Genomic DNA, 25446 nt, shown 5'->3' with positions numbered 1-25446 from the left:
TTTGAAACCCATTCGATGCTGCTATAGCTAATACCACAGTGTTAGCTAGCAGGATCTTTTGCTAATCAACACTATGGGTGCAGCAGATTACAAAATTACTTATAGCAGACTAACAACAGTCGATAGGATTTGCATTTCATGGGGACTCTAGTGTCAATCTATTAAAATACCCTGAATTGGACCATCTTAGGTTTACTTCAAGTTTTATATTGAGATCTTTTCCTTTTGTTCTTCTCTGAGAAGATAATGTAGAACCCGCTGCACTGGTTAGGCTGTAGAGAAAACATCCTGTCTGTTAGTGAAAGGCAGAGGTTAACACACATGAATGATGTTCATGTGTGTTAGACACAGACTGAGGCTTAAGGGGCAAAAACATATGTTTGAAATTATTACTAAGCTAATTCAAATATCTTGAATGAGAAAGGACTATGCTGAGATGTTATATGATAAAACTAAACTATGATCCTTGTTTCTGCTTAATAAATGAATTTTCATGAGAATGAGACCAAATTTAAATAAAACAGATGACAGACAATTAAGTCAGGTCCTAAAGTTTTAACCAAATACCTGACAAAAATATCATTTTAAACAGTGTCTGTTGTTATTTTTGTGATAATTTTCAGACATTTAAATCCAACAGTGGCTCTTTTAAACTTAGCTCTCCCATGTTTAAGTTTAATAATAGAATGCAAATGTCTTATGAAAAAAGGCGATAATAACCTGTACTCAAAAGGAACATCTCCATATCCTCGGAACGCCCCTCCCATTATTGGAGCTCTTTTATAAGACGGAGGAGGGATATACCCCGGAGGCCCAGAATCCTGTGCAAAATAGTCCAACTGAGGGTCTTTACTTCTCGATGTGGGGATGGGAGTTCTGTCTCTTGCCATGGGGGTCACTGACTCTCTGCCGGACAGAATCTCGCAGCTTCCCCTGATCTGCTGGTGCATCTCGTAAGAAGGAGGTCTGGGGGGTCGGGTGAAGCGGGCCTTTGGTGTGATTGAGAGTTGGTTGGCACTGGCCGGCCTCCCGTTTTCTGGCCAGCGAGGTGCTCGGTAAAAGTCTTGGTGGGTCAGCGGGTGGCCGTTGACCCGCCTGAACATTTCCTTACCAGACAATGCTATGTCCACGTATTGCAGGCTCTCGGGCTGCAACACTCTGGGCAGAGACTGGGACTTAGCTTTGGTCCTGGGGTGGACTACCATGCCCTCCGGCGTTCTGGCATGGAGTCGCTGCTGCTCCTGTCCCCAACGCTCCGCCTCGCTCTGAGACATCTGACGGCCGAAGCTCACAGCTGGGTGCCACTCCTCCGTCCCCAGGCTCTGGCATTTCCTCTCAGTTGCCATCCTCCATTGCTGGAGGGCGGCCTCCCTTTCTCTAGAGCGGCCCTGTGTCTGGGCCAGGGCTTGGGCTTGGGCGTGGGCTGCCCAGCGCTGCCTTTCCTGAGCTGCTCTCTGACGGTCCTCCACAGAGAGCTCTTGACCTCTGGCCTGCTGAGGCCCTTCTGGCCTGCTGTACCCTCCCTGTCCCTTTCCATGGGGTTCCCTGATGTCAGCGTAGTCCAGCAGCACGCTGAAATCCTGTCCTCTCCTCCTCCAGTATGAAACATCCTTGGATTGTGGCTGTGGGCCTCTGTTGCCATCACAAAACCTTGAAGGAAAGCCAAATAAATGAAAATGTCAGAATGCCTTCTGTGAACTGAACAAAAAGTGGACAAGATTCGAGAGGTTTCATACGCCCGTTATAGACACTCTGTAAGATTTTTTAGTGAGAATCTTTAGTCAGTGCTGATAGTAGTCATTATAAAATGAATACCTAGAAAACAACAATAATGCAAAAGAAAAAAGAAATAATAAAGCTATACTACGGCTGGACAATACATCAGTAACAATTTATATTGCAATAGATCAGTATCAATATTCTGATAGAATATTAATTAATTTCACTGAACTCTGATCCAGAACTGCACAGCATTCTGAAACAGGAAAGCTCAAATCAGTTTGGCATTTCAGATATTTAAAACAAAAAATGTATAAATAATTACTGATATTGATATGAAATGCTAGTATCGTGGTAAGTTTTTTCAGCCATATCTTCCAGCCCTAAGTTATACTGAACAAACTTTTATTCTATATACTATATAGTATAAAATAATAATGATTACTATCATGCAGTCACAGTCATACAGTGACCTAAAAAATAAGTAATAAATAGTTTTTATAATCACTTTTGTCATTATCACAATAGAACCACAAAATATCTTGATAGAACTGTAAATCTAAATCGCCCACTCCTATTTGGACAGCTAATTTCCTTTAAAGGGGCAGTATTATGTACTTTCCTGGCATAAGGTGCCATTTTATAGCACAATTGCTTTCAGTTGTTAAACAAATGCTTTATATGCCAAATATGATTTTTGTATTCACTCAAGTTGACTATTAGATTAGATATATATTAGATTTGTTTGATGACCTGAAACATTTAAATGTGACAAATAAAAAAGAAAGTCCATAAGAGAACAACAAATTTTCACAGCAATCCAGGTACCATCATATTGACAAAATACTCAGAAACATAAACAGATGGGAAAAAAACAAAATAAAATAAAAAACAGAAATCCTGTCCCACTAGATGGAGACAGATGCCTATAAATAGCCGTGTAATGTTAGGTAATTGAGTTTTCCTATGGAGCACAGTGAACACATTACACAATGACACACTGTGTCTGTTACTCCTACACCGCCGTCCTGAACACATCAGGGCTTCAGACGCTGTTTCACTGACGGCCTTTCTGTCGCGATTTCATTTTTTCGCTCCCCGCCTCAAACAGCGAGCCAAATTTCACTCCGATGACGCTCAACCGCGGGCCGCATGGGCAACAACGCGACACAGTCGTTTCAGACCGTTCCTGGTGATCCAGACTGACTGGAAATGTAAACAAGACGCAAGCGCACATGTGCACATCCTCCAGAGGCCTCGGCTGCCGAGCGTCCTTGACATTTCCATCTGCGATCATTACCGGCCAATGAATGTTTACTGGAAGAGATTGGGGAGGGAAGAGGAGGATAGAGGAGGGTAGGGGCGGAATGGGGCCACAACAGTCTGGTAAATCTGAGGACATTTAATGATGAGTTGCCATCATCATCAGTCTAATTGGGTTAAACAGAACTGGTCTGGAGGGAGTGTAAAGATAGGTCTGGTCCTTATCTAAACCAAAGCTGCCAGGCTAAACACGTTGGGGCCGAAGATGGATGAACAAACAACAGATTGAAATTGCGGAACATATGTCTGTAATTCCCACATTCCCAACAGCAACGGCATCCCAGCTACACGATACAACAAAACAGCTGAGAAAACGCACAACCACCGAAGCTAATTATGGGTTACATGACACATTTCAGGAGTCTGCCTCGGTAGCAGTTTGTTGAGGAAAAACTCAAATTTGCCCTAACAACATATTTTGGGGGGGAAATAAATCCAGCAGCCCGGACTAATTATCTAGACAAGAAAACAGCTGTATTGACTTTAGTCTTATTTACAGTGAACAGATGCAAATATACAAGATCAACAGCTTTGCTATAAAAGTCCCAGACTGGCTAAAGTGGGGCAACATCCCTGGAAAATATCCCACACTCCAGCGTCTCCCTATCTGAGAGGCTAAATATAGCCAATCCTCCATCTGCATGTTTAAATATTCCCTATATAACTGCTGTTTAATTCATGACGTATCCATTATGGAGACAGGTGCATTACGTGTGAAACGCCGGGAGCCAGTTAGGCATATTGGTTTATGTGAGTGGAAAACACGGAAGCGGGGAGGAATTCTGACAAACCTGGCAACCTGTGTAAACGTGGGGCGCGCTGAAACGGGGGGTTGAGGAGAGCAGCGCGGGTTTGCCCAAAAGCTGTGATTACAATTCCAAGAGGTCCCACAAGGGAGATTAACACACGAGCATATATTATTCCTCTCCTGCTTAAAAAATAAAAAAACGGCCTTAGAAGAAGAGGAGAGATGAGAAGAGAAAAGTAATGAGAGGAGTTTACGCACAAGGGTGAATTTTAGAAGTGAGCGACGGATCAAGCTGGGGTGTTAAGAAGTTTTGCGTCATGATGTGAAGTACCCACACGCCTCTATTATCTGTAATATTACAACCACCAGACCAAACAGAAGGAATATTGTCAATTATCAAAGTTTTTAAAGACATGTCCTCTTTACTCTGATACTCCTAAATACAATTCCAACCAATCAATTGCCATAAGAAGCCACCTAATTAGTAAATGTCTTCCGCCTGCGTTGCGCAACACAAATAATCGTTCGACCATAGCGCACAGTGCTAAGTAGTGAAACATACTTTAACAAAGCTTCGAGGCAGATGATTTGCCTGGAGGAATTTTAATAATAGAGGCTCTCAAATCATTCAATGAATCACTGCAGAACTGGTCTGATTAGTTGCAGTGGAGTGGCTGTGAAGAAGCGGTGGACGGGTCTGTCAGTCAAACCTCTGTCATGGCAGAGCAACAGAGGATGGTGAGTGCTGCCATTATTACTTTATGTTCTGTCTCAGATTTGTTTCTCTTTTAGAAGTGTAGCTGTGGTGCAGTCAAAGACAAGGCCAACAGCTGAGCTATTGCTGCCAATCATTTTATGCTCTCTTAGAAGTCTGAGGAACTCATCAATCAGGTCAGATACAGTTGTGGTGAAGTTTAAAAGCAATTTTCCAAAGTTTTAACATCCAACAGAGCCCTGCTCAATCCATCACTCAAAAATGGGAAAACCACAGTACATCTGCACTTGGCCTTCCATGTACACTGGCTGGCCAGGTAAAACAGAACTAATTAGGGAAGCAGCCAAGGGGTCCAGGTTATTCTGGAGGAGGAGCCGATATCCACAGCTCAGCTGGGACAATCTGCAATTATTAGATGTGCACTCTGCTAATTTGTTTTTTATGTAAAAATTGGCGAGATGAAAGCATTTGTGGAAAGAAAGCCATTACAATTTTTGCCACTAGCAATGGAAGAAAGCGTTCTGGTTAGATGAGACCAAAATTAAATTTTCTGGCTACATATGGAGGGAAGCTGACAAAGCACATCACCTGAAACACAGCATTCCTCCTGTGAAATCATCACCATGGTGTGGAGATGTATAACAGATCAGAGTTAAACATGGAGCTAAAGTTAATCCTGCGGTGGAGGTTTACCTTCCACCAGGAGAGCAATTCAGAACACACAGAGCTACAGTGGAAAGGTTTAGATCAAAATGTATGCATGAGTCAATCTAAATCCACTTCAGAGTCAGTACCAAGGATTTTAAATTGATATTCTGGCACCCTGCATCCTGTCGGACTGAGCTTGACCTATTTAGGAGGGCGAATGGATAAAAAGTATTCAGACATGCGAAGCAAATACAGACTGCAGCAAAAGTGGTTCTAGAAAACAGAGTTGGGTCAATAAATGAATGCCACAATTGTTAACTTTTAATAAAAAAAGTTAAATACTTTTGCTAAAGTTAAATAAAAGTTATGCCCTACTTTGTGTTAGTCTGTCATACAAAATTAGTGTTCAGTAATTAAAACTATATATGTAATTTTTATAAACAATTTTTTTTCTAGATATTTATAAAAACTGTCCGTATGTCATGACATTTAATGTCAGACAGATCATCTGAAAAACATCAAGCTCCGCCTCCTTCCTGTGGTCCTACAGCCATCTGCAGAAATACACAGCCAATCAGAGCTGTTTGGCTCTGAAACAGCCAATCGGAGCCAGTCATCATCCTCACACTTGAGCCTGTCACAACAATAGATTCTACAATCTATTGTTATTGTCCCAATAACTATTGAAATAAATGTTGTTTGGAGATCATTTTCAAGTAACATGTCGACAGACCTTCCAGCTAATGACAGCATTTCTTCAAGATCAATAATTAATTCTGTAACAAAAACTCCACACTGGACCTGGAAGGTTTTTTAAGCATCCAAAATAAAACACAACAACAAAAACAATAAGTAAAACACACACACACAACCCAAATCATAAAGAAAAAATAGATAAAATAGATTAATTTTGTCTCTGTAAACATAACTACCCTTCATAAAACATAAATTATCAGTATAGTAGTTATCAAGCTCATTTTAATTTATTAGGTGATTAATTGAATAATTGTTTATTACAAAACTCAGATCATAGTCTCCGCCTTGCTCAATTATGCTACAATTTTCCATAACATAGGAATGCTAAAGCTGGTTAGCTTGGCTGCTGATGACGACGGTCAGTTTTCCTGAAACAGTACATTGTTTCTCCACCATTAGCACACTGAGCAACGCGTGCATGAGCATGACTAACAATGCTAAGACCCTCCTCTTTTCTATGATTGGCTGTTTCTATCCAAGTGGTGCATCCCTGCAGATGGCAATAGGATCACAGGGAGGAGGCAGAGGAGCTCTAATTTTTCACAGATATCTATGTCATGTTGTACTGTCAGGATACGGTGAACAGTTTTAACAAATATGTAAATAAAGAAAACCACACCGTTTATGAAAATCACATACAGAAATATGTTTTTACAGTACAGGAAGCCATCGTAGCATCAGGTCTTACCCGCTGTCCGACGTCAGCGACTCCCCCAAGGAGTGGGTATCGGTTTGGCCCCGGTTCTCACCGTCTCGTTTCGGCTGGTTCCCCTCCCTGGGTTCATTGTTGTTGCTGGGGCAGCCGCCGACGTACACCTGGGGCTGCCTTGTTCCGCCGCTGTTCCCCATGGCCGACGCGGGCCCCCGCTCGTAGCCGTTCACTGTCCTGGGGCCGGACCTGTTCTCCAGGATTTCGTGGTGTTTGCTGTAGGACGGTGGCGAGGACGAGGGTGGTTGACGGGCAGATGACGATGCGGGGACTGGCGTAGGGGTGGAGGAGGCGGCATGTCTGGGCAGTTTGTATCCATGAGAGATGAGGAGGTCCTCCACGCTGTACATGGTGGCATTTGTTTCTGCTGGTGCTGGTGTTTCCTCCCACCCCCTCTCTGCCTTTAGGAAGGTTGCTTTTCAAGGCGTCTCCTCTTCTTCCCTTACACACACCGGCAGGATTACCGGCACAGCTGCACAGCGGAGGCCATCACTGGGAGAGCGACAGACAGAAAAGAGGTTAGTGTGAACACACTTGAAGAGAGACAGAAGGGGGAAAAAAAGGTGAGGGTAAAACTATTATCCTCGAAATCCGTGTCCGAATGTTGTCAAGACCTTTATGGAAATTTGAGACAACGGGGGGAAAAAAGAAGGCGCCAGGACATAAGTGAACCCCCGCCAGCTCCCCAACTGTTCCCTCGTCTCCTCCTGTGCGGCATCATCAACAGCTGCAAGAGGAGTTTCAGAGCCTGTGCTGCTGCGTAAAAAGCAAGGCCAGTGTTTGCGTTTGGATTCCCACAGACTTCCAGCTGGTACCAGCATTCCCAAGCCCATGTTTTGCATCACCAAAACTGCTGGAGGACAGTATCCCTCTTGTGTTCACCTCAGCATCACTAAAGTGTGTCCGCAAGCAAGAGCCTGTGCCCAACTCCCGGGACAAAGTGGAGCTTGTTCAAAGCACTGGTTGGACTCCGTCAGGGCTGCCCCCTTGTCCCTGATCCTGTTTGCGAGGTTCATGGGTGGAAAATTAGTCGCAGAGAGTATGGGGGTCTGGTTTGAGACTTTAGGGGTTTCATTTTTGTCCTTTTCAGATGATATGGTTCTCTTGGTGCCTTCAAGCTATGACCCTCAGCACCCTTCCCCTGCAGCTGAGTGTGAAGGGTTGAGGTAGAGTAAGATCATGGTTTTCAACCAGAAAAAAGAAAGGTTGACTTCTCCATCCAGGTCAGCCTCTTCCTCAACTGGAAGATTTCATGTATGTTGTTGTCTAGGATGGAGCAAAAAATTCAAAGGGTTCAGTACAGGAGGTTTTGATATCTCATCAGGATGCTTCCTGGTTGCCTCTCTCCTCTGGTTAGTGAATGCCTTATAATGTGGAAGTCATTGGGGGAGAGGAATGTCAGTGTTTCCCCAACTGGAACTTTTCTCTACTTATTTGAGAACCTCGAATAAATCTCAAATAAGTAGAATAAAATAAATAGATGGAGGATTTTCCAGACATGCACTCAGCCAATGGGCTTCCCAGCAGGATAAGTGTTTGTCTGGACAAAATTGAGAACTATTACAATAAGGGGTTCACACCTGATAGTCTGGTAGACTCGGTTCGATTGGGGACCCAAATTGCAACATTTGTTACATTTTCAGCTGGTGTGGTTTGCTTTCACACTGCACTATGTCGAACCAACCAAACCCTTTGAATCTCCTCGCCTGTGGTGACGCAGCACCAATAACTGCTAAAAGAAACGACACAAAAATAACAATCATATTGCAAACTCCAAAGTTTTGGTGGCCGACTTTCTGACCATACAGACACTGAAATTAAATGGAAACTGAGCTGTTAGCATGTCACGACAGTCACAAGACTGTCATACAGTAACAGAGGCTGGCTGCTGCATCACTATCCAGTGGATAGTGTATCCACCTGGATGATACGAGTTATGGCTACGCTTAATTTCTCTTTGGGATTGATTCAGCGAATTTAATTAAATTGAACCGAAATGAATAGCATGACTTTCAGTCTCACATCATTGGGGACATCTCTTAGATCAGGTCCAGACTTTGACAGGAACGTTGCACCCAGTGATTGTTTATTAGTCTTTCCATTGTAGATTTTCTGCTGTGCTTGGGATCATCGATGTGAAGTTTGCTGCTGGTAGAAATTTCTTCACACGCTTGGTGACGATCACTTAAGTGAATAAATTAGCAGCACCTAACTACTACTTTCCCTTACAAATTCTACAGAAAGAGCCAAGGACTATTTCGTATTTTCACAAATAGCTTTTTCCATTTTGGGGTTCCATTTTTGGTCAGGGAATAATAACTGTGCGGAATCTGGTGTGTCAAGCTACGACCAAATCTTTTTTATTTATTTTTTTATTAAATATGTCCTCATATGTAAAACAGTAGAAATGAAGGGTGTGTTAGAAGAACATCTACTGGAACATTTTCTTTTTCAATTCCAATTCATTCGCTAGCAGCAAATACTAAAACAACTGCCTTATTAAACAGGAGAAAGTTGTAAAGGATTCAACTACAAAAATCTCTTCCTATCCATTAAGTAAAGCCAAACAATAAATGTTTTACAAAGTCAAACTTATACATACTCTCTGTGCCCCCCCCCCCCCCCCCAACAAAAATTACAATGACTCTTATCTTGAAGGACTAATGAATGATTGCATTAGGGATACCCAGTGTGCATCCTCTCATGATGTAATGCCCTTGATGAAGTCATGCTTGATGCCTTGTCAGAGGCAGAGATGCTGCTGCAGCCCACTCATTCATGCAAACAACCTGGCTGTCCTCAAAAAGAAACAGCATAAAAGAAAAGCGGCGTGTGACTTGCTGCCAGAATCAAACGCCGCGCAGACGGTTTTAAAGCCAATCACACTGGGATTGTTAAAAGGCAGAGCCAAATCGCTTGTTCCCCCCCCCTCCGTCCTCCGTCCCCCATCTTTTGAAAAAACAGACGGCTGACGCAGCCTCGACAAAATGTATTCAGCTGCAAACTGATTAGCATTTGTTTTGCTCGTCTGTGTTTGTTTAGCCATCATAGTTCCATACAGGCAGAATGAAACGGAGCTATAAAAAGCCATCTGAGAGGGCAGCATGGCTTCCTCGTACCTGAACCCCGGGACAGCCCGCTAGGTGATTAGGTGATTAACGGGATCCGGCACCGTGAAAACGCCGCTCCCTTTGTGCATCTGGCTCTCTAATACGATTATCTCTTTTTTTTTTTTTCATTTAAAACCTTAAACCTGTTAGTTTTGGAGGATTGACTCTTGGCGCTTAGCCAGTTAATACTTTTGTTGAGTTTAACTCTTCCCGTTTGTGATTTGAGTAATCCCCTCAAGAAGAGGCCGGTTCGGAGTTTCTAAGGACCTTCCTGTTGAAGCAATGTCAATGCTAAAGAAACAAAGGGGAGGGGCTGCAATTAATTTGCTTACGGATGAGTGCGCAGACATAGGATGCACAGCATTTTACTCATCATTATTTCCTGAACTTCAGCTGAACTTGTGTTGGGCAAAAAAAAAAAACATGGTCATGATGCCTTTGATCTGACATTATCTCATGGAAACGCTACAAATGGCAGTAAAAGATCATGAAAGATAATGATAGTGGGAAAAATAAACACTGAACTTGACACTTTGACTGGAGACAGAAACTTGTCACACCTTAAACTGGCCATGACCAGGTTCTTCTCACAAGAATTTTGACAGAGGAGCCAAAAGAATGATTAGAAGAGCCAATGACAACTTCCAGTGAGCTTTAAAAACATCTGGAATTAGTAAGGACAGTTTCTCAACCCAATCACTGCACACAACTCCACTGCTGACGGAAAACTGAGGAGAACTTGGTTTCAAGATTGCTTTAGAACATGCAAATAAGCAAATGAGATACTAAAACTAGTTATGCCACAATGAGACCAATTTTAACTTTTTTGGACACGTTTGGAGGATGAAGCATCACCCCAAAAACACCATAGCAACAGTTAAGGTTGGAGGTGGAGAAAAATATCATGGAGTGGGCTGTTTTTCCAACATGGAAAGGAGAAGAAACCAAATCTGGTTTGGTGAAAGGAAATAAAGCTAATGGCCCAGTCAAACTCCCGACTAAACCACAACTCAAAATGTTCAAAAGACCTGAAGGTCAGCAGGTCTTTTGCTGATCTTCATTTCAGCAAAAGATCTGAAGGTTCAATTGTGTGCTTTCAGGTCTCCTGTCATTGCACACAATTTGAAAGTGCATTCACAGAAGCACCAGAACCATTTAGACTAAAATGACTCTTTGTGTGGAAGAAAGGGTCAAAATGACACAGTAGTATTTCATCCAATGTGTCTCTCCAAACAGAAAATGTAATGAGGTTCTCATGACCAAAGAAACATTTGCCTAAGTATTGAATACATTTCAGTAAGTATGTTCAATACTTGCACCATTCCATTGTTATTGCACATTGGACTAAATTCAGTTGATTTCTTATATCATTCTGTCTTTGACTGAGCCATATTATTAAAAACACGGTTTGGGTTGTTACTTAAATCTGATGCGACTTTCATGTCAACAGTCCCATTAAGATCATATTTCTTGAAAAAAGTTGACGTATTCAATATGTATTTTCCTATCCCTGGCTGTTGAAAACTTTCTTCAGTTGAAATTTAATTTCAGAACAATCCGCAGGTTTGCCAGCAGTAGATGAGGACTATCATTCCAAACAGGCAAAGGCTTAATAAAGAGAGTTGTAGGTCACCTGTCCTTAATGTTACCAGATATCAACTTGCTTTAACCAAGGTCAAACAGAAGGTCACAACAAAATAAATCTAATCTACAATAAAAACTATTATAACCCTGGTTCTAGCTCATAGCCCCTGGGTTTCCCTCTAGCCGAAACCCAAATCTGAGCCGCTTACCCCCGGAGTCATCACTAAATGAGGATTATCTCCAATATCGGTGAAAAGTTGAGTATGTCTTCCTCTAAAAGTTGAGCTGTTGTCGTACGTCCCGTCCACCTTCCCTCTTCCTTTCCTCCTCCCCCCCTCTGCCAGAATACCGTTAATGCCATTACACAATGGAATTACCCGTTTTATATCACATAAGAATCGTGATTCATGCAACAGTCCACAACAATGGCCAGCTTTCATTCCCCAAAACACAACAACATTGTGTTCCTCTACAATGCCCGCTTGTGTGAAAAGACACCACAGCCATCCGGATTTGGCATCGGGGAGACAAAAAAAAAAGAAAAGAAAAGAGGGGAAGATGGATTGGCAGTGTCTTTAATGATATGGCTCAGTCAAAGACAGACTGATATAAGCATATGGATAACACATGCAGGTATGTAAACTAAAAATACATCTAACCATATGTGGGGCAGCAGTGTCCTTACAGGATTCAGTAGGAATGGGTCAAACGAAGGGTTGTCAGGGGTTGTTAGGTTCATAAAAAACCAGGGAAGCGGCGAGGTTTTGGCTGAACGTTTGAAATGTTTTGCCCAGGCTGCAGGGGTATGACAGGTTGCAGGTTGACAGTTTGGTGTCAGCTCCTTATTCCTGGCCCCGGCAGAGATGAGGGGCATGGTGAGGAGCCCGAGGGGTGCGGGGGGCAGCCTGGGTAGGACAATGCAGCACAGATGCCTAAATCAGGCCCTCGGGGGGAGGAGCTAACTACAGAGCAGAGTCGGCGTGTTTAAGCAAACATCCGAGAATAGACTGATAACGCGCATAATGTGGCGAAGGATGGCTGAATGATTTAACTCACTGACGCTTATGTTGTCATATTGCATAAACTACATGAAAAGAGTCAAGAAATCCTGACTGAAACTGAAGGAGACCGAGCAATGGATCTCAAAGGAATCTCATGTGATAGACCAACACAGAGTTAAGTGAGAAATCGAAGGAGAATGATGCATAGTTTGAATAGTTTCAATTAACAATCAGGTGTAGAAGGCATGAATTTGTATTATCTAGGAAGAGTATTGCAAAACTCTTCCCAGAAAGGGAAGGGGGAGTATATGAAAAAACGCTCAACTTGGACAATCAGTCAACAGGAAAACTGTTGACTGATTTAAGATAAATCTTTTTTTTTTTTTTTTGTAAATAATCCAGAACTTCTCAAGTGGCACAGATTTTGCTTAAAAATTTTTTGGTTCAAGTTCTGAAAAAAAGAAAAAAAAAAAAATCTATTAAGCACCTTTTTCTGTCCAGTTATTACTCATTTGGTCCAAAAAATAACCAACAGATCAGCCCTATGGTGTATTGATGTTCAGTAAAACAGATAGGGCCGAGCTTTTCACATGTTGATGTTAGCAGTATTTTTATCGGCAGATGCATTCTTTGCCACACTACAAGAATTCAATGTTATTGCATATTAGGATTTTTTTTTTTTAGTGAACTGTTTTCTTACTTTCTTTTCTAAAAAGGACATACTTTAAAACATTTCTAATATTGCGTAATATAAGCTTAAGTGGTTCAATGATACATCAGCAATTTTTTGTTAGAATAATCAGTAAAATAATAATAGTTACTATTACTATTATTTAAAAAGTCATTGATTGCAACTGAGGGTGTCACGGTACAACTTTTTCACTTCCGATACGATACCGATATTGCAATTTTGAGCACTGGCCAATATCGATGTTGACCCGATGCAATATCAATGCAAATCATACATACTTTTGTCACTTATTTTGTACTGTGGAATGTCACAAAAGGCTTGGTCTAGCGATATTCAAAGAGAGAACAATAGGCAACAACAGATCATTTTTTTGTCATGACAAGCGTTTTGATTTATCGTTGACACACTAATTTTCAAATAATGCTTCAAACCTCCCAAAACTGTCTATACTGTTAGTTTTGCTATTTCTTGAAAAAAAAAAAAAACAACTACGTGCTTAAACACTGTTGCCTGGAACCAAAAAAAAAGACAACTAGCCTTCGTTCTAAAATAACCTCAGAGAGCCGCGCCTCTTCAGCACATTGTTCCCGGTCTCCTTGGATCTCTAAGCGACCCGAATGGGTGTGCACTTGGCAGGACTCTTGTGCTGCATCTGCTCAGAGTGTGCAGGCATTTCTGAGGCATGACAAGCCCATCGCACTCTGCGAGCAGCGCCGCTTGGAAGACTGTTTATCTACGTGACATCACTGTGTCCAGCGGATGGGCCGCCTCGCTTCCTGAGGAAGCGCGTCTGTTTTCAACTGGAGGGTTGTCGCAAGTGTTTCCAATCAGGGACTTGTTTGTCCCGAGGGGAAGAGGTCGGAGGCATGTTTTTTTTTCTGTTTTCTGAAGAATAAAGCGCCTGAAGTGGTTCGAGTCATATTTTACTAAGAGTGACCCTGCGTTTGTTTCCCCCTCTACAGGTATGGCAGTGACTCAGCAGCAAAACGTGTGGTTTACCCAAAGATTCATGCGCCCTCTGGACACTTGCCATCCATCAAGAGAGTCCTATTGATCTCGGCAGACATTACAGTTTGGCACAGATACAGCATGACCTACTGAAGCAATGAAAATTTACCATCACATCAATCCAAGAGAAGTTAAATATAAAGCAGAGCTCACCACCACGTTGCAACCCCATGTGCTTTCTCAATAAGGCACGCCCTCCTAGACAGAGCAGCACAAACGGCACCATGAGCTAATGAACAAAGGTTTAGCCAAAAAAATAAATAAAAAGACACACCCACTGGCATAATTTTGCTAAACATACTTCGTGGCACCAGTTGTTTTGCTTTCATGAACGGCAGACAATAGTGTGTGGGCCGCTGAGATATTCCCTCTGCATCGTTTTGGTCCAAAACTTATTACAGTCAGACTCTACTGGCACAGAAATCAAAGGCAAGATGGGTTAGAGAAGAAAAAAAGGGGGGTTGGAGTCGGGGTGTGTTTTAGTGAGGCGGTGGGTGGGGTAGATTTATCCCACCGTATTCCAAAAGATCACAAGTCTGCAAGATTCATTTTAGGCTTTGGAGAAGCAGCCCAGTCTTGGATTTGTCTTCCAGGCTCAAGGCAGAGTAAAAAACAGAAGGATACTGATGATGTGACGAGAATTGTGTCAGTGGAATTCTCTTCCATTGTGCAACGAGGCTTAGCTCGGTCCAGCTCTTACGCAGCGATTTGACGTCAAGAGATTTTCTCCGTCTGTGTGCATCCTAAAGGGGTGTGAAAGGCATACTGCATCTTAAAAGTGTGAAGCTCATGGTGTGAAATACCCTTTTTCTTACCCTTACTGTGAAATCTAGCTTGCATAAAAATAACTGAGAAAAACCAAACAAATCTAAGGGAAACATGACAGAACAATAAAGCTGCCATACTCTAGCTCAATTAGTATATACACCCTTAAACTAACTCTTTGTTCATGCACTTCTTCAGGTGATTTGAGCATTAGATTTTCTTTAGCACAAAATTATCAGCATACATAGTTGCTAATAAAGGTTGTCCAAATCAAATAGATTTTGAGGACATCTCTTGTCCACAGCTAACCATGTAGACTTGCTGCAAGATTTAGTTCTGGACTCGACTACAACATTCCAAAAACTTTAAACATTCTCTTACATTATATTTTGTTTTATTTGGTTGTATGATTCAACTCAAACTGGTGCTAAAGAATCCTTCTTCATCTTTGGCTTTCTGGTAGACACCTGAAGGTTTTGTATCTAAAGTGACTGATATTCGGAGCTGCTCATAATTTTATTGACCTATAAAAATATTAAAGGATGGGGAATTATGCATTTTCCAGTCACATAGTGCCATTTTATACTATAATCAAGTAGTGTGAATATTACATTCACTTGTTATGAAAATGCTATTAAAAGAAAGTCAAAAGAAATTTCACTTTGCATCTGATGCCTTAAAATTTGCTTCTGTCTCTTTAAGAACCTTCCGACACTGCTGCTTTTAGCACGCCATCACAATAACGCTTCTTCATGCCATCCATTGATGTTTTCAATCGTTTTTCAGAGCGTGGTAGTTTGCATGAGCTCAGCAGACGTGCAGTTCCTCTAGGTCAGGGGTGTCCAAACTTTTTGCAAAGAGGGCCAGATTTGATCAAGTGAAGATGCCCGGGGGCCAATAGTTTGTTCGGACATTTTTTAACTACAAAAGTTTCATGCAAATACACTCTGTTATAAAACTATTTTCATTGTCACAATTATCTTTATCTTTCAAATGACAAAAAAACCAAACATAAGCCACTCAGGCAGATGAGAACAACTCTAAAAACACAAATTCTGCAATTCTTTCATATCTGGAGAGTCAGATAACATTGAACAAACTGTATGAAATACCTTAAATTTACATGAGTTTAAAAATATCTTTGCCTCAAGAACATTTTAAACAGGAGTTATAAGTAATGCAAAGTTGTCTGTTATTATTAAATCTTAAAACAAGTTAATTTTGCTCTTGTCATTTACAATATCTTTCAGAAAGTAATAGTTTGTGTCACATCTACAGGTTCATAACATCAACAGTAATAACCAAATCTTACTCAAGAGTTTAATAAAAATAAGTGCCATAAATCCAAGTGCATAAATGTTCTTTTGGCTCTTCACTGTTGATAGTGACAGATGTTATCGTTCAAAATACTCAATTTCATGTCCTCAACTCTCCGTGCCACACTGTTACGTGCCAGGCAAACATTCGCAAATTCTTGCTTCTTCTCAGGGCAAATGTTCTCCACCATTTTCATAACACAGTCTTTGATAAAAGTATCTTCAGTAAAAGGTTTGCCATGTTTAGCTATTAACATGGCCACTTCGTAGCTTGCTTTGGTGGTATTTTCTTTTGACTCAGGCCTGCGTGAAGAATTGCTGTTGTGATGCCAGTGCAGCTTGGAGCTGCTTCAGTTTTTCAGCACGGTCACTCCCTGTTAGCTTGTTGTATGCGTTAGCATGTTTAGTCTGGTAGTGTCTCTTTACGTTGAAATCCTTAAACAAGGCAACCGTCTCACAAATTAGACAAGCACAATTGCCTTGATTTTCAGTGAAGAAGTATTGTAATTCCCATCTCTCTTGAAAGCGGCGGCCCTCACTGTTAACTTGTTTTCTTTGCAGTGGCCATGGCAGAAATGAGTGGAGAGGGGTTCGCTGCACGAAGGCAGACTGATAGTATTAAAGTGGTACTGCCACCATTTGGTGAAAGGAGGAATTACAGTTTCAAGTTTTATGATTTATTTATTCTGTTTGACAGTGCAGGCGGGCCATAAATAATACATTATAAGACTGAAGCTGCGGGCCGTATGAAATCTGACCGCGGGCCATGATTGGCCCCCGGGCCGGACTTTGGACATGCCTGCTCTAGGTGTTGGCTGATTGCTGCTGCTAGTTTAGAGGAGCTGTGTGAGAGAGGCCTGACAAAGGGGTGCTGTGTGGGGCAGGAGTTTGGCTGTGAACTGAAGTTCCAAACAGGAAGTGCATTGTAGGAACAAGCGCTAAGGCACCACGTAATGGCTGCCACGGAAGATTCAAGAATTGCTCCAACATACATGAATGAGTGAAAGTGGTACTCTGAGTATGTTTGATTCTGTACCCACTGTTCACCCCCATGATTTACAGTGAGCATGGAATGTCTAATGAATGAATTGACACCACGGATCCCTCTGACTACCTTCTTTGCTTGCTGATGGTGAAGTGTCTTGCCCAAGGACACAACAGCGAAGTGACTGAGATGGACTGTTCAAATTGGTGACCCAAAAGTTAAAGGAAGAAGCCCTACTTCCTGGCATAAGTCTGATTTCATCTGACCATAGCACAATTGCCCAAAAGGTTTTGGGAGGTTTAAGGCAGATCTGCGTATTTTCTTTGAAAGAAAGGCCTGTTTTGGTCTCCAAAGAGCAAAAGATTGCCATCACCTGTAGAACACAACCAGCGCTTGGCTCGTGCAGTTTTGATGTCTTGGATGCTTCCCGTGGCTTATATGCTGTGGAATTGTTTTGTCTTCTTCTCCTGACTGAGACATTTGTACAATGAGATCATTTCAATGCTTTGTAAGCTCTCTGGAAAGAAATGGCTGAGGGATATCTTTCACAGGAAAACTGGTAAAAGTTCTAAAATGACTTAGGGTTAAATAAGAAAAACGTGTTTTTTTTTTTAGCATAAACTTTTTGAGAGCTGCTTTAACTCTTAAGTAAAGATTATTAAGCATGCTAATCTCCACCACCACACATGGCCCGTAGGCTCCACCTGCCCTGAACTACTCCGAGCCCTGCGCCTGTTCCAGAGCCTGCCAAATGGGCTTCATGGTAATTAGTGTCTGTCAAGGTCTGGGGCTCTGCTAGAGATGACAGTGGCATGGTTTATCAGCCAGAAACAGTATGATCAAAGGGGCAGCACGCTCTGCCTTTCTGCTAATCAGATGTGGACTTGGCATGCCTCCTTCTCAGCACCACGAACGGGAAGGCAGCAAACAATCCGGCAAAAATATGTCCTCCCCAACACAGAATTGCACTCATGCCTCATCAGCAGCAACTTTCACAAATCGGGAGCCGACATGCTGCAAAAACAAGCATGTTTCACCTGAGGAAAGGAGAAAAAAAGGCCACATGAGCGCACAATAACAAACAGGCTGGACCATGTCGTGGAACACTGTTCCAACGTTGGAGGACGAACAGGAATCAGAAACAAACACCGCCTTGGTCCCCCCCCCCTTCAACCAGCAGCCGGGATCCAACAGAATTTACGCAGAGCGGTAATTTTATACCACTGATTCTGCCTCCTCCCACAGTCAAACGTCAGGAGCTTTCACACGTTTCTGGCTGGCTTCATCCGCCAGAAGCCCGGCTGCGTCACCTCTGCTCTGACATCACCATGCGACATCAGGCAAGACCTCGGAGGGGGGATTCCAGTAGCCGGGCAAAACATTGCATGACTTTCAAAGGCTACGGCAACCCGGTGGCAGACATGCTTGTTCTACAGATGTGACACTACGGATTGGAAAAGAAAGGACAAAGCTGTTTGCCGCTGTAGAAACCATGCACACGTATCATTGAAGAACTTATCTGGCTACTAGGAGCATTAGTGAAAACTGAACCCATGCCATTCATTTCATAGTCATGGAGGGCCCCTCCACTTTTTGCTGACCAGGCCTTTTCCTCTCACTGCTGGAAGGAATTAATGAGCTTCTTCCCCTCCTAATACGCTCCCCATCCCAGCAGGCTCCACGCCCTTCTTCCTCAGGGCAACTCGCAGGGTCTCTTGTTCCCACAACATCCCAGGTTTAAGAGGTGTGCAAAACATCCCTCCAGCAGCACCTCTGTACAAGCCCATACTTCAATCACAATTTAATATTCAAGATGCCAACCCAGGAGTGCTGACGTGGGCTACATTTCTGTAACGGTTTAGCTGTTTCACTCCCCACTTTCTACAGCTCACTATGGAGATCAGAAAATAATGTCTGTGCTGACATTTCCTAACAGCTTTTGATGTTGGCTCTCTGAGCTGTGAAAAGTCCCAGTGAGCAGGAACGGATCACTTCTGGCCGATGTTAAGAGTCATACTGTAAAAACAGAACCAAAAAGCCTCCTGTAAGTATCGGCTCTTTTGTGAAAGCACATGTACGAGTGATCAAGTGAGAGAATGTGAGGAATGTTCCCAGTTACAGAAGAGGTACTGGAATAACCAAATAATAGAACAGACTAAAATGGAAGTCATGGAACAGACTAAAATTATGAAAGTCTGGCCTCTAGAGGTCCCCAAGGTTCCTACACACCTTCCATTTGAAAATGTCACTTTTCCAGAATTAAATTGACAAGACGCCGCAATCACTTTTAGGTCCACTTAGAAAGTGTATGCTAAAAACAAAACAAAAAAAAAAAGGTTTGTTAAAACCTTCAGTTGATCAGGCATTCATTGTGAAACCACAGACTAAGGATAGATGGATGGACAGATGGATAAACAGTTATAAACAGTTAAATGGCCAGATAGATGAATGAAAGGATGGACAGACGGATGGATGAAATAATCAGTTTGATGATAGATGGACAGATGGATGGATAAACAGACAACTGGATGATGGAAGGACTGATGGATGAATGGATGGTTGGATGGAGAGATGGATATAAACAGTTTGATGGGTGGACAGATGAACGGATGGTTGTATGAATGAGCTGACACTTGAATGGATGGATAGACGGATTGATAGATAAATCGATGAATAGCTATACAGATATAAGGAAACATACAGACGGCTGAACGGATAGATTGATGGATATATGAACAGATGGAGAGATGCAGATGGATGAATGGATGGATGTATAGGAGAAGCAGAAAGGTCACATTGACAGACGCACATATGGATAGATATGACACTTCCAAGAATTTATGTGTTTTCTCTAAAAATTAACGCCTGTTATCAGCTGTTCTTCTAACCTTCAGAGGTGCTTGAGCGTATAAAGGTGAGTTTTCAGTAACAACCTTAGAAACTGAAGATGCTTTACCTAATACTCAAGACCTAATGTTGTAGATATAGATAGAAGCTAACATTATACTCATTGACAATACAAGGATCAAAGTCTAAAAATAAAGATACTTTTCCACGCTCCATTTTTCTTCTTCTACCCTTATCCCCATCTGAAAAATATCCGAATCACATTCCAAGTTTTAATTGACTTCTTCAACGCCTGGCTCCTGAATTACTGAGCCATTGTAAACACAGACACAGAAGGAAGATCAGAGCCAAGTGTTTTAGGTCATCCACCCTTGAGTGATATTTAAATCAGCAGCTAAATTCAGGGCCGAATTCCGGAGAACCAATCACATCTTTTAGCCGTTTCTCCACGCTAGACAGCAGGGCGGCTGCTTTAACTCGCCCCGCGTGCAAGCGAGTGCATGTGGAGGAAGGAGAGGAGAGGTCAAGCATCATTATCACGCAAACATGCTGCAGGTGTGACAAAGTGACAACATGCAAACATCAAAGCAGCCTAAACTTGGCACACCGTTTGCCAGAGGCGGCTATTCAGCAGCTCATTTCCATCGCCATTTGGTCGCTCCCCCGCATCCGGCCAGAACCGCACGAGCAGCCGGGGCCGAAGAGGATGGTCGCCGCGTCATTAAGGGAATGATTGATGGGTTCGGGAGAGATGCTAACCTCGCGCTCTGGTTCCGTGGCAGGTCGGTGTCTGACTGCGGGCCACCCCGAACAAGCGCGCTGTGAGCAGATGTGGAGAGATGGCGAAAGTCCCTCTGAATATCCGTCTGAATAAGGTTTCACCGAGTAAACGACATCCCGATCAGATCGACCAAAGTCATGAGTGCATCAGCGTATCGGAGAGGGTCCCTGGTTGAATTCGGCGTGTTGGTGCTCCAGCACACATGCAGTGTTTTGATGACAGCGGTGTTTTTTTTAGAACTCTGCCTCCATCACAGAAACACTGAGAGCAGGATACAAGGCAGAGCTGTTCCACAAGTTAAACCTGGATGTCACTAACTGTAGTTTGGAGTAATTAAACATTAAGCCCAAATGAAGTAGCGTTTTAATTCCACTCTCCAATCAGTGTTCAGTTTGATTTTAGTCTTTAAGCGTGAGCAGGGGGGAAATAAAACCGCGTAATTTTTGGAGAAATTAAGTGTTTCTCCGACATATTCGGGCTAAGGCTAGCCCGGTTAGCTCCATCGGCAATCTTTAACCTTCAGCTGATGGGAGCGCGTCCGCAAACAGCAGCTGCAAGTTTCAGCTGAGAGAGAAACGGAGAGAGAGAGAGAGGGAGAGGGAGAGACGGGAAGGGGAACAGACCGCCATCCTCTCCAGCTGGCGTCGCCTCCTGACGCCGCGTCTGTCCGGGGTTAGAGACACGGTTTCATTCTCCGGAGGATCAGGAAAGGACAGCGAGTAAGGGCACGCGCTCAGTCCGAGACAGCTGGCTTTAACTTGTGGGGAAAAACCTCTGGAAGGTTGTTGAAAGCAGAGCGACTATCTGCTTCCACACAGCAGCAGCAGCAGCAGCTTCCCTCTTCAGTCGCTGCATGTGTCGTGACACGAGGGGGAAAAAAACCCAACATAACACACAAACACGCGCGCGTGCAAACCCCCTACAAATAAATGTCAGAATATAGAGCGTAGCTCGACTTGGAGCCACTTTTACCTGTGAAATGCGTCGCTGCGTCGCCGCCTAGTCCCCAGCTTTCAACCCAGCCGCTGGTCTGGACAGACTGAGCTGAGCTGGGATCTGCTGAGGGAACAGCCCCTCTTTACTACAGCACAGCTCTGTGGAAACATCCCTCTTCTCTAAACCGGTAGGCAGCTGGATTCTGCCCAGCAATAAGGTCACTTTACTTCCCGCACTTCAGGACAAAACCTTAAATGTATTTCGACGCACGCGCAGCGCGGAAAATCAAATCTTGCACAATTTGCATGCCTGACATGACATTGATTGATGTTGGCCCTTACTGAGGTCGGAATTGCTTGATATGAAAAAAAAAATAATAATAAAAAAAGTCACCTTCACTGAATGTTTATCATCAGGGCCGATCCAAGATTGTGTGGGACCTGGGAGAATTTTACTAGAGGCCACCTTTAGTTAATGGTGCGGCATTTTCTGAAGTCAGAATTAGAAAGGTAAAAATAAAAAGGTAGGTTGTAACATGCTAAATGAGAAGGTTTATGGCATGTTGGTACTTGAAAACATGAATTTAGAGACTTTTAAAATGTTTTAATATGTTATTAAAAATCCTTAGAAGGCTCCTAAATTTCAACTTCTGTCATAGCAACAAGCCAAATGTAAAAAAAACAAAAAACAAATCTAATATTCTGTTGCCAGTTTTGGTTGTGTTGTGGCACCACAAGAGTATTAATGGGCCCCCATCTGACCCACTCTTGCAAAATTTTCTGGAAGCCCGACCAACCTCCAGTTGCATTTTGTAAGTATTCTGATTAACTAACTAAGAAACCTCAAGTCATTGTATGATAAGCAATTCCTTTGTCACATCTTTAACAATTTAATGTTTAGTTTAGTTGTCTCTTGGAGACTTGACATTGATTGGGCCAGAGTTCTGAAGGAACATCCTACTTGGCGAACCATGCGCCTTTGTGGTGCAGAATATGCGCAGACCAAAATTACATGACTTATTGCTGTCATAGGAAACATTCCATCATGTGGAAGGTTCATTTAATCAAATTATGTTGAGTTTTGAAACCCTAATTTATGCTTATGGTTGATAATTTTTCCTTTGACAAGTAGCTATATGTTTGTCTCCTTACAGATTTTTTCTATTGTTTTTTTGTCACACTAAATGTTTCACATAATCAAACAAATTTCATTATTAAAGTCAGGGTGATTACAAAAAAAACCCCTCTCCAAATAATTTCTTTTATTAGGGAAAATCTTATTTAAACCAATCGTTTTCCTCTTCTTTTGATTTCTGCAACCTTGTAGAATAGATAACTTAAATTGGACGTGTCTGACAATTTAAGCTGTCGTGACACACTTGTCGTGTCTGACAACTTGAAGCGCTCCAAGTACACCTTAGAGTGAAAAACATTCGAAAAACAAGTTAGAAACTAAGTCACTAACATCTATTAGTCTGGAAACGGTTGCAAAGGTAGTTGGAAAGTTTTGGGACTCCAGCAAGCTGCAATAAGAACCATTATCCACAACAGGACTGTTCACGCTGCAGATTAAAACTCACCTTGGATAATGATTGCGGAGGAAGCTGGTACCACTGAGCGAGCCGTCAGTCTATCTGCCAATCATTCATGGATAATGCAGTTTTTCTACAGCTGCCTGGAAGGCAAATATTTGGTACTTTAACATAAAGTTAGCCAATTTCAGTGGAGCCCTCAATGTGAAACTACAAACAGTTGTTTTTACTGACTAATTTACTATAGTCTGTGGTGGAGAAGAACGACTAATATGACATCTCAAGCTTACATGCATGAAACTGATTTATTGTAAAGGTAAATTTGATCACTAACTCCTCATTTAGAACAGACTAGCAAAATAAACTACCCCCCCCCCCCCCCCCACCCCCTCCCCAAAAAAAGACAGCTGCTGTTTGTTTAATTTTCACTCCTAATTAGCTAATGCTAATTAGCTAATTGCTTAATTGTTTAAGCACTTTAGCAATGTAGCTAAATAGTTAAAACACTCCATAGTTACAGGAGTGCTTAAACTAGCATAGTTTAAGCACTGTTTGAGCATGGGTGTGCTTAAACAATTGTTTGTTAAAAAGCTAACAATTAGCTTACTTAGCATTAGCTTAATTTATGAGAAAAAAAAGCAACAATCTCGTGTTTCTAATTTTTCAGTGGGGTTTCTCATTTTTCCAAATTTTCAAAACTCATTACTACTGATTGTCAGCAATTGTTTTACTAATTTAAAAAAATCATGAGTTCTAACATTACCTTGTGGCCTTCTCATAATAAGCAACAAGTGTTTGCGTGCTCCACTGTTATTACAAAAAGTTATTTGCAACAGTTAATCAAGTCTTTCTTATTTTTTGGTTCTCCGCGCAACTTTGCCAAAACCTACTTCACGCCCATCTGGCTCCGAGCTCTTCAGAGCTGGAGACCCAGAGGACCTGTAACCCCCCCTATAATATTGACACAGGTGCTCCATATCACTGAATTCCTCCAAATGTAGGAGGGTGGGCTTCAGTTGTCCCCGGCTGACCGCTGGGGTTTGCTTTGACCTCCCGTTTGGACTGATCGCAGCTGTTACTGGGCTTGTCCTTAACAATAAGAGTCGTGTTTACATAAACGGTGGTTCGCTTTGAATCGCCTGCTACTTGATTATGTCGCTTCCTGTAAAGCGAGCCATTGTTGCAGTTGTTGGCTTTTACATGTCCTGCAATAGAGGAAGAAAAACATCCATAATTACCTCATAGAAGCAAAGAGCAACACGTTGGTAATTTCTTAAAACAGAAGCTCTAATTGCTTTATTAGCGCCGTTTTGGAAAGGGGTTTTTATTGGAGTCAGTCGCAGGGGTGCGTCTCTCTGCGCTTGTTCGTACAGTAGAGGCCTTTCCTGCTATGCCGCCCGGCACCCGACGCCCCAACACCACAAGCCATGTCTGTTTTCTATTGTGCCACACATATGCAGCTCATGTGCTGCGCAGAGAGAAACGTGGTGCAGAGAGACGCTGATGTCATCGCTCTTTTAGCCAGCTGTGGCTTTTGAGGCTGAGCATTTCTGGGCTCCGGGAGCAACTTTGCCCACAGCAGGCTGTTGCCTCTCCCCAGGTTCCTGGAACCCCCGGTCTAACATCTTGACTCCATGGATGTGGGAGGATGGGCTTAAATAGATATCACCCTACTCCTCCAGTCATCCAGCAGCACTTTAAAGGAATTTATGGATTTATGTAGCTGTGTTTACATTACTGATGTGCGCAAATCTTTGTAGATATTCTGCTGATGTTGAAAAGACTTGTATTTCCATTGAATACGAAATAAAATGAAAATCACAAGCGGCTTATTGTTCACACGATAAGCCATTAAAAATCATGGTGGTGATGGATGTAAACAGAGATATATTCATAATTCATGCAATGCGTTAGCGCTCTTCATCTATCAGCCATGTGAGGAGACGTTGCCGTGTTATTGACCAAATATTATTCAAGCGTTGGAGCGACAAGCCCCGCCTAGTTGCACCTACTTATGCGGCGTTTTGTGGAAATTGCAGTCTGTGATTTTACAGAAGGGTTATGGATCCAACGCGTTCAAAAAACACGCAACTTTTTATGAACTATGTGATGATACGAGAGCTCTGGTGGAACCAGCTACACATTGTCTGTAAAAAGCAAAACCAAACCATCATCCTCGTACTACTTCCTGTCGTCATCTGCTTTGTCATTTTCGCCAGTAGTAACATCCGACTGTTTCCTTTGCAGTTTTGCAAAATGTACCCATTTCAATA

General features: G+C 42.5%; 1 protein-coding gene across 3 annotated transcripts in view; it reads right to left on the bottom strand.

Annotated features, from left to right (window-relative positions):
* jcada (junctional cadherin 5 associated a) overlaps positions 1–21805 on the bottom strand; it is a 32518-nt gene extending 10713 nt beyond the window's left edge. Inside the window, exons 1-3 of one of the 3 annotated variants that reach the window (XM_032551190.1) lie at positions 21679–21805; positions 6598–7110; positions 721–1650 (exon numbers count right to left, since the gene is read on the bottom strand). In XM_032551190.1, coding sequence (XP_032407081.1) covers positions 721–1650; positions 6598–6968 — 1301 coding nt within the window. In that variant the 5' untranslated portion in view covers positions 6969–7110; positions 21679–21805. Of the gene's footprint in view, positions 1–720; positions 1651–6597; positions 7111–11521; positions 11631–20684; positions 21025–21678 lie in introns of those variants that run through there. The other 2 variants (XM_032551192.1, XM_032551191.1) reach the window with 2 other exon arrangements.
* Positions 21806–25446: the final 3641 nt, after the last annotated feature.

The sequence above is a fragment of the Xiphophorus hellerii genome, chromosome 21, assembly GCF_003331165.1.
Source record: "Xiphophorus hellerii strain 12219 chromosome 21, Xiphophorus_hellerii-4.1, whole genome shotgun sequence".
Lineage (NCBI taxonomy): Eukaryota > Metazoa > Chordata > Actinopteri > Cyprinodontiformes > Poeciliidae > Xiphophorus > Xiphophorus hellerii.
This window is presented reverse-complemented; position numbering and strand designations above follow the sequence as displayed.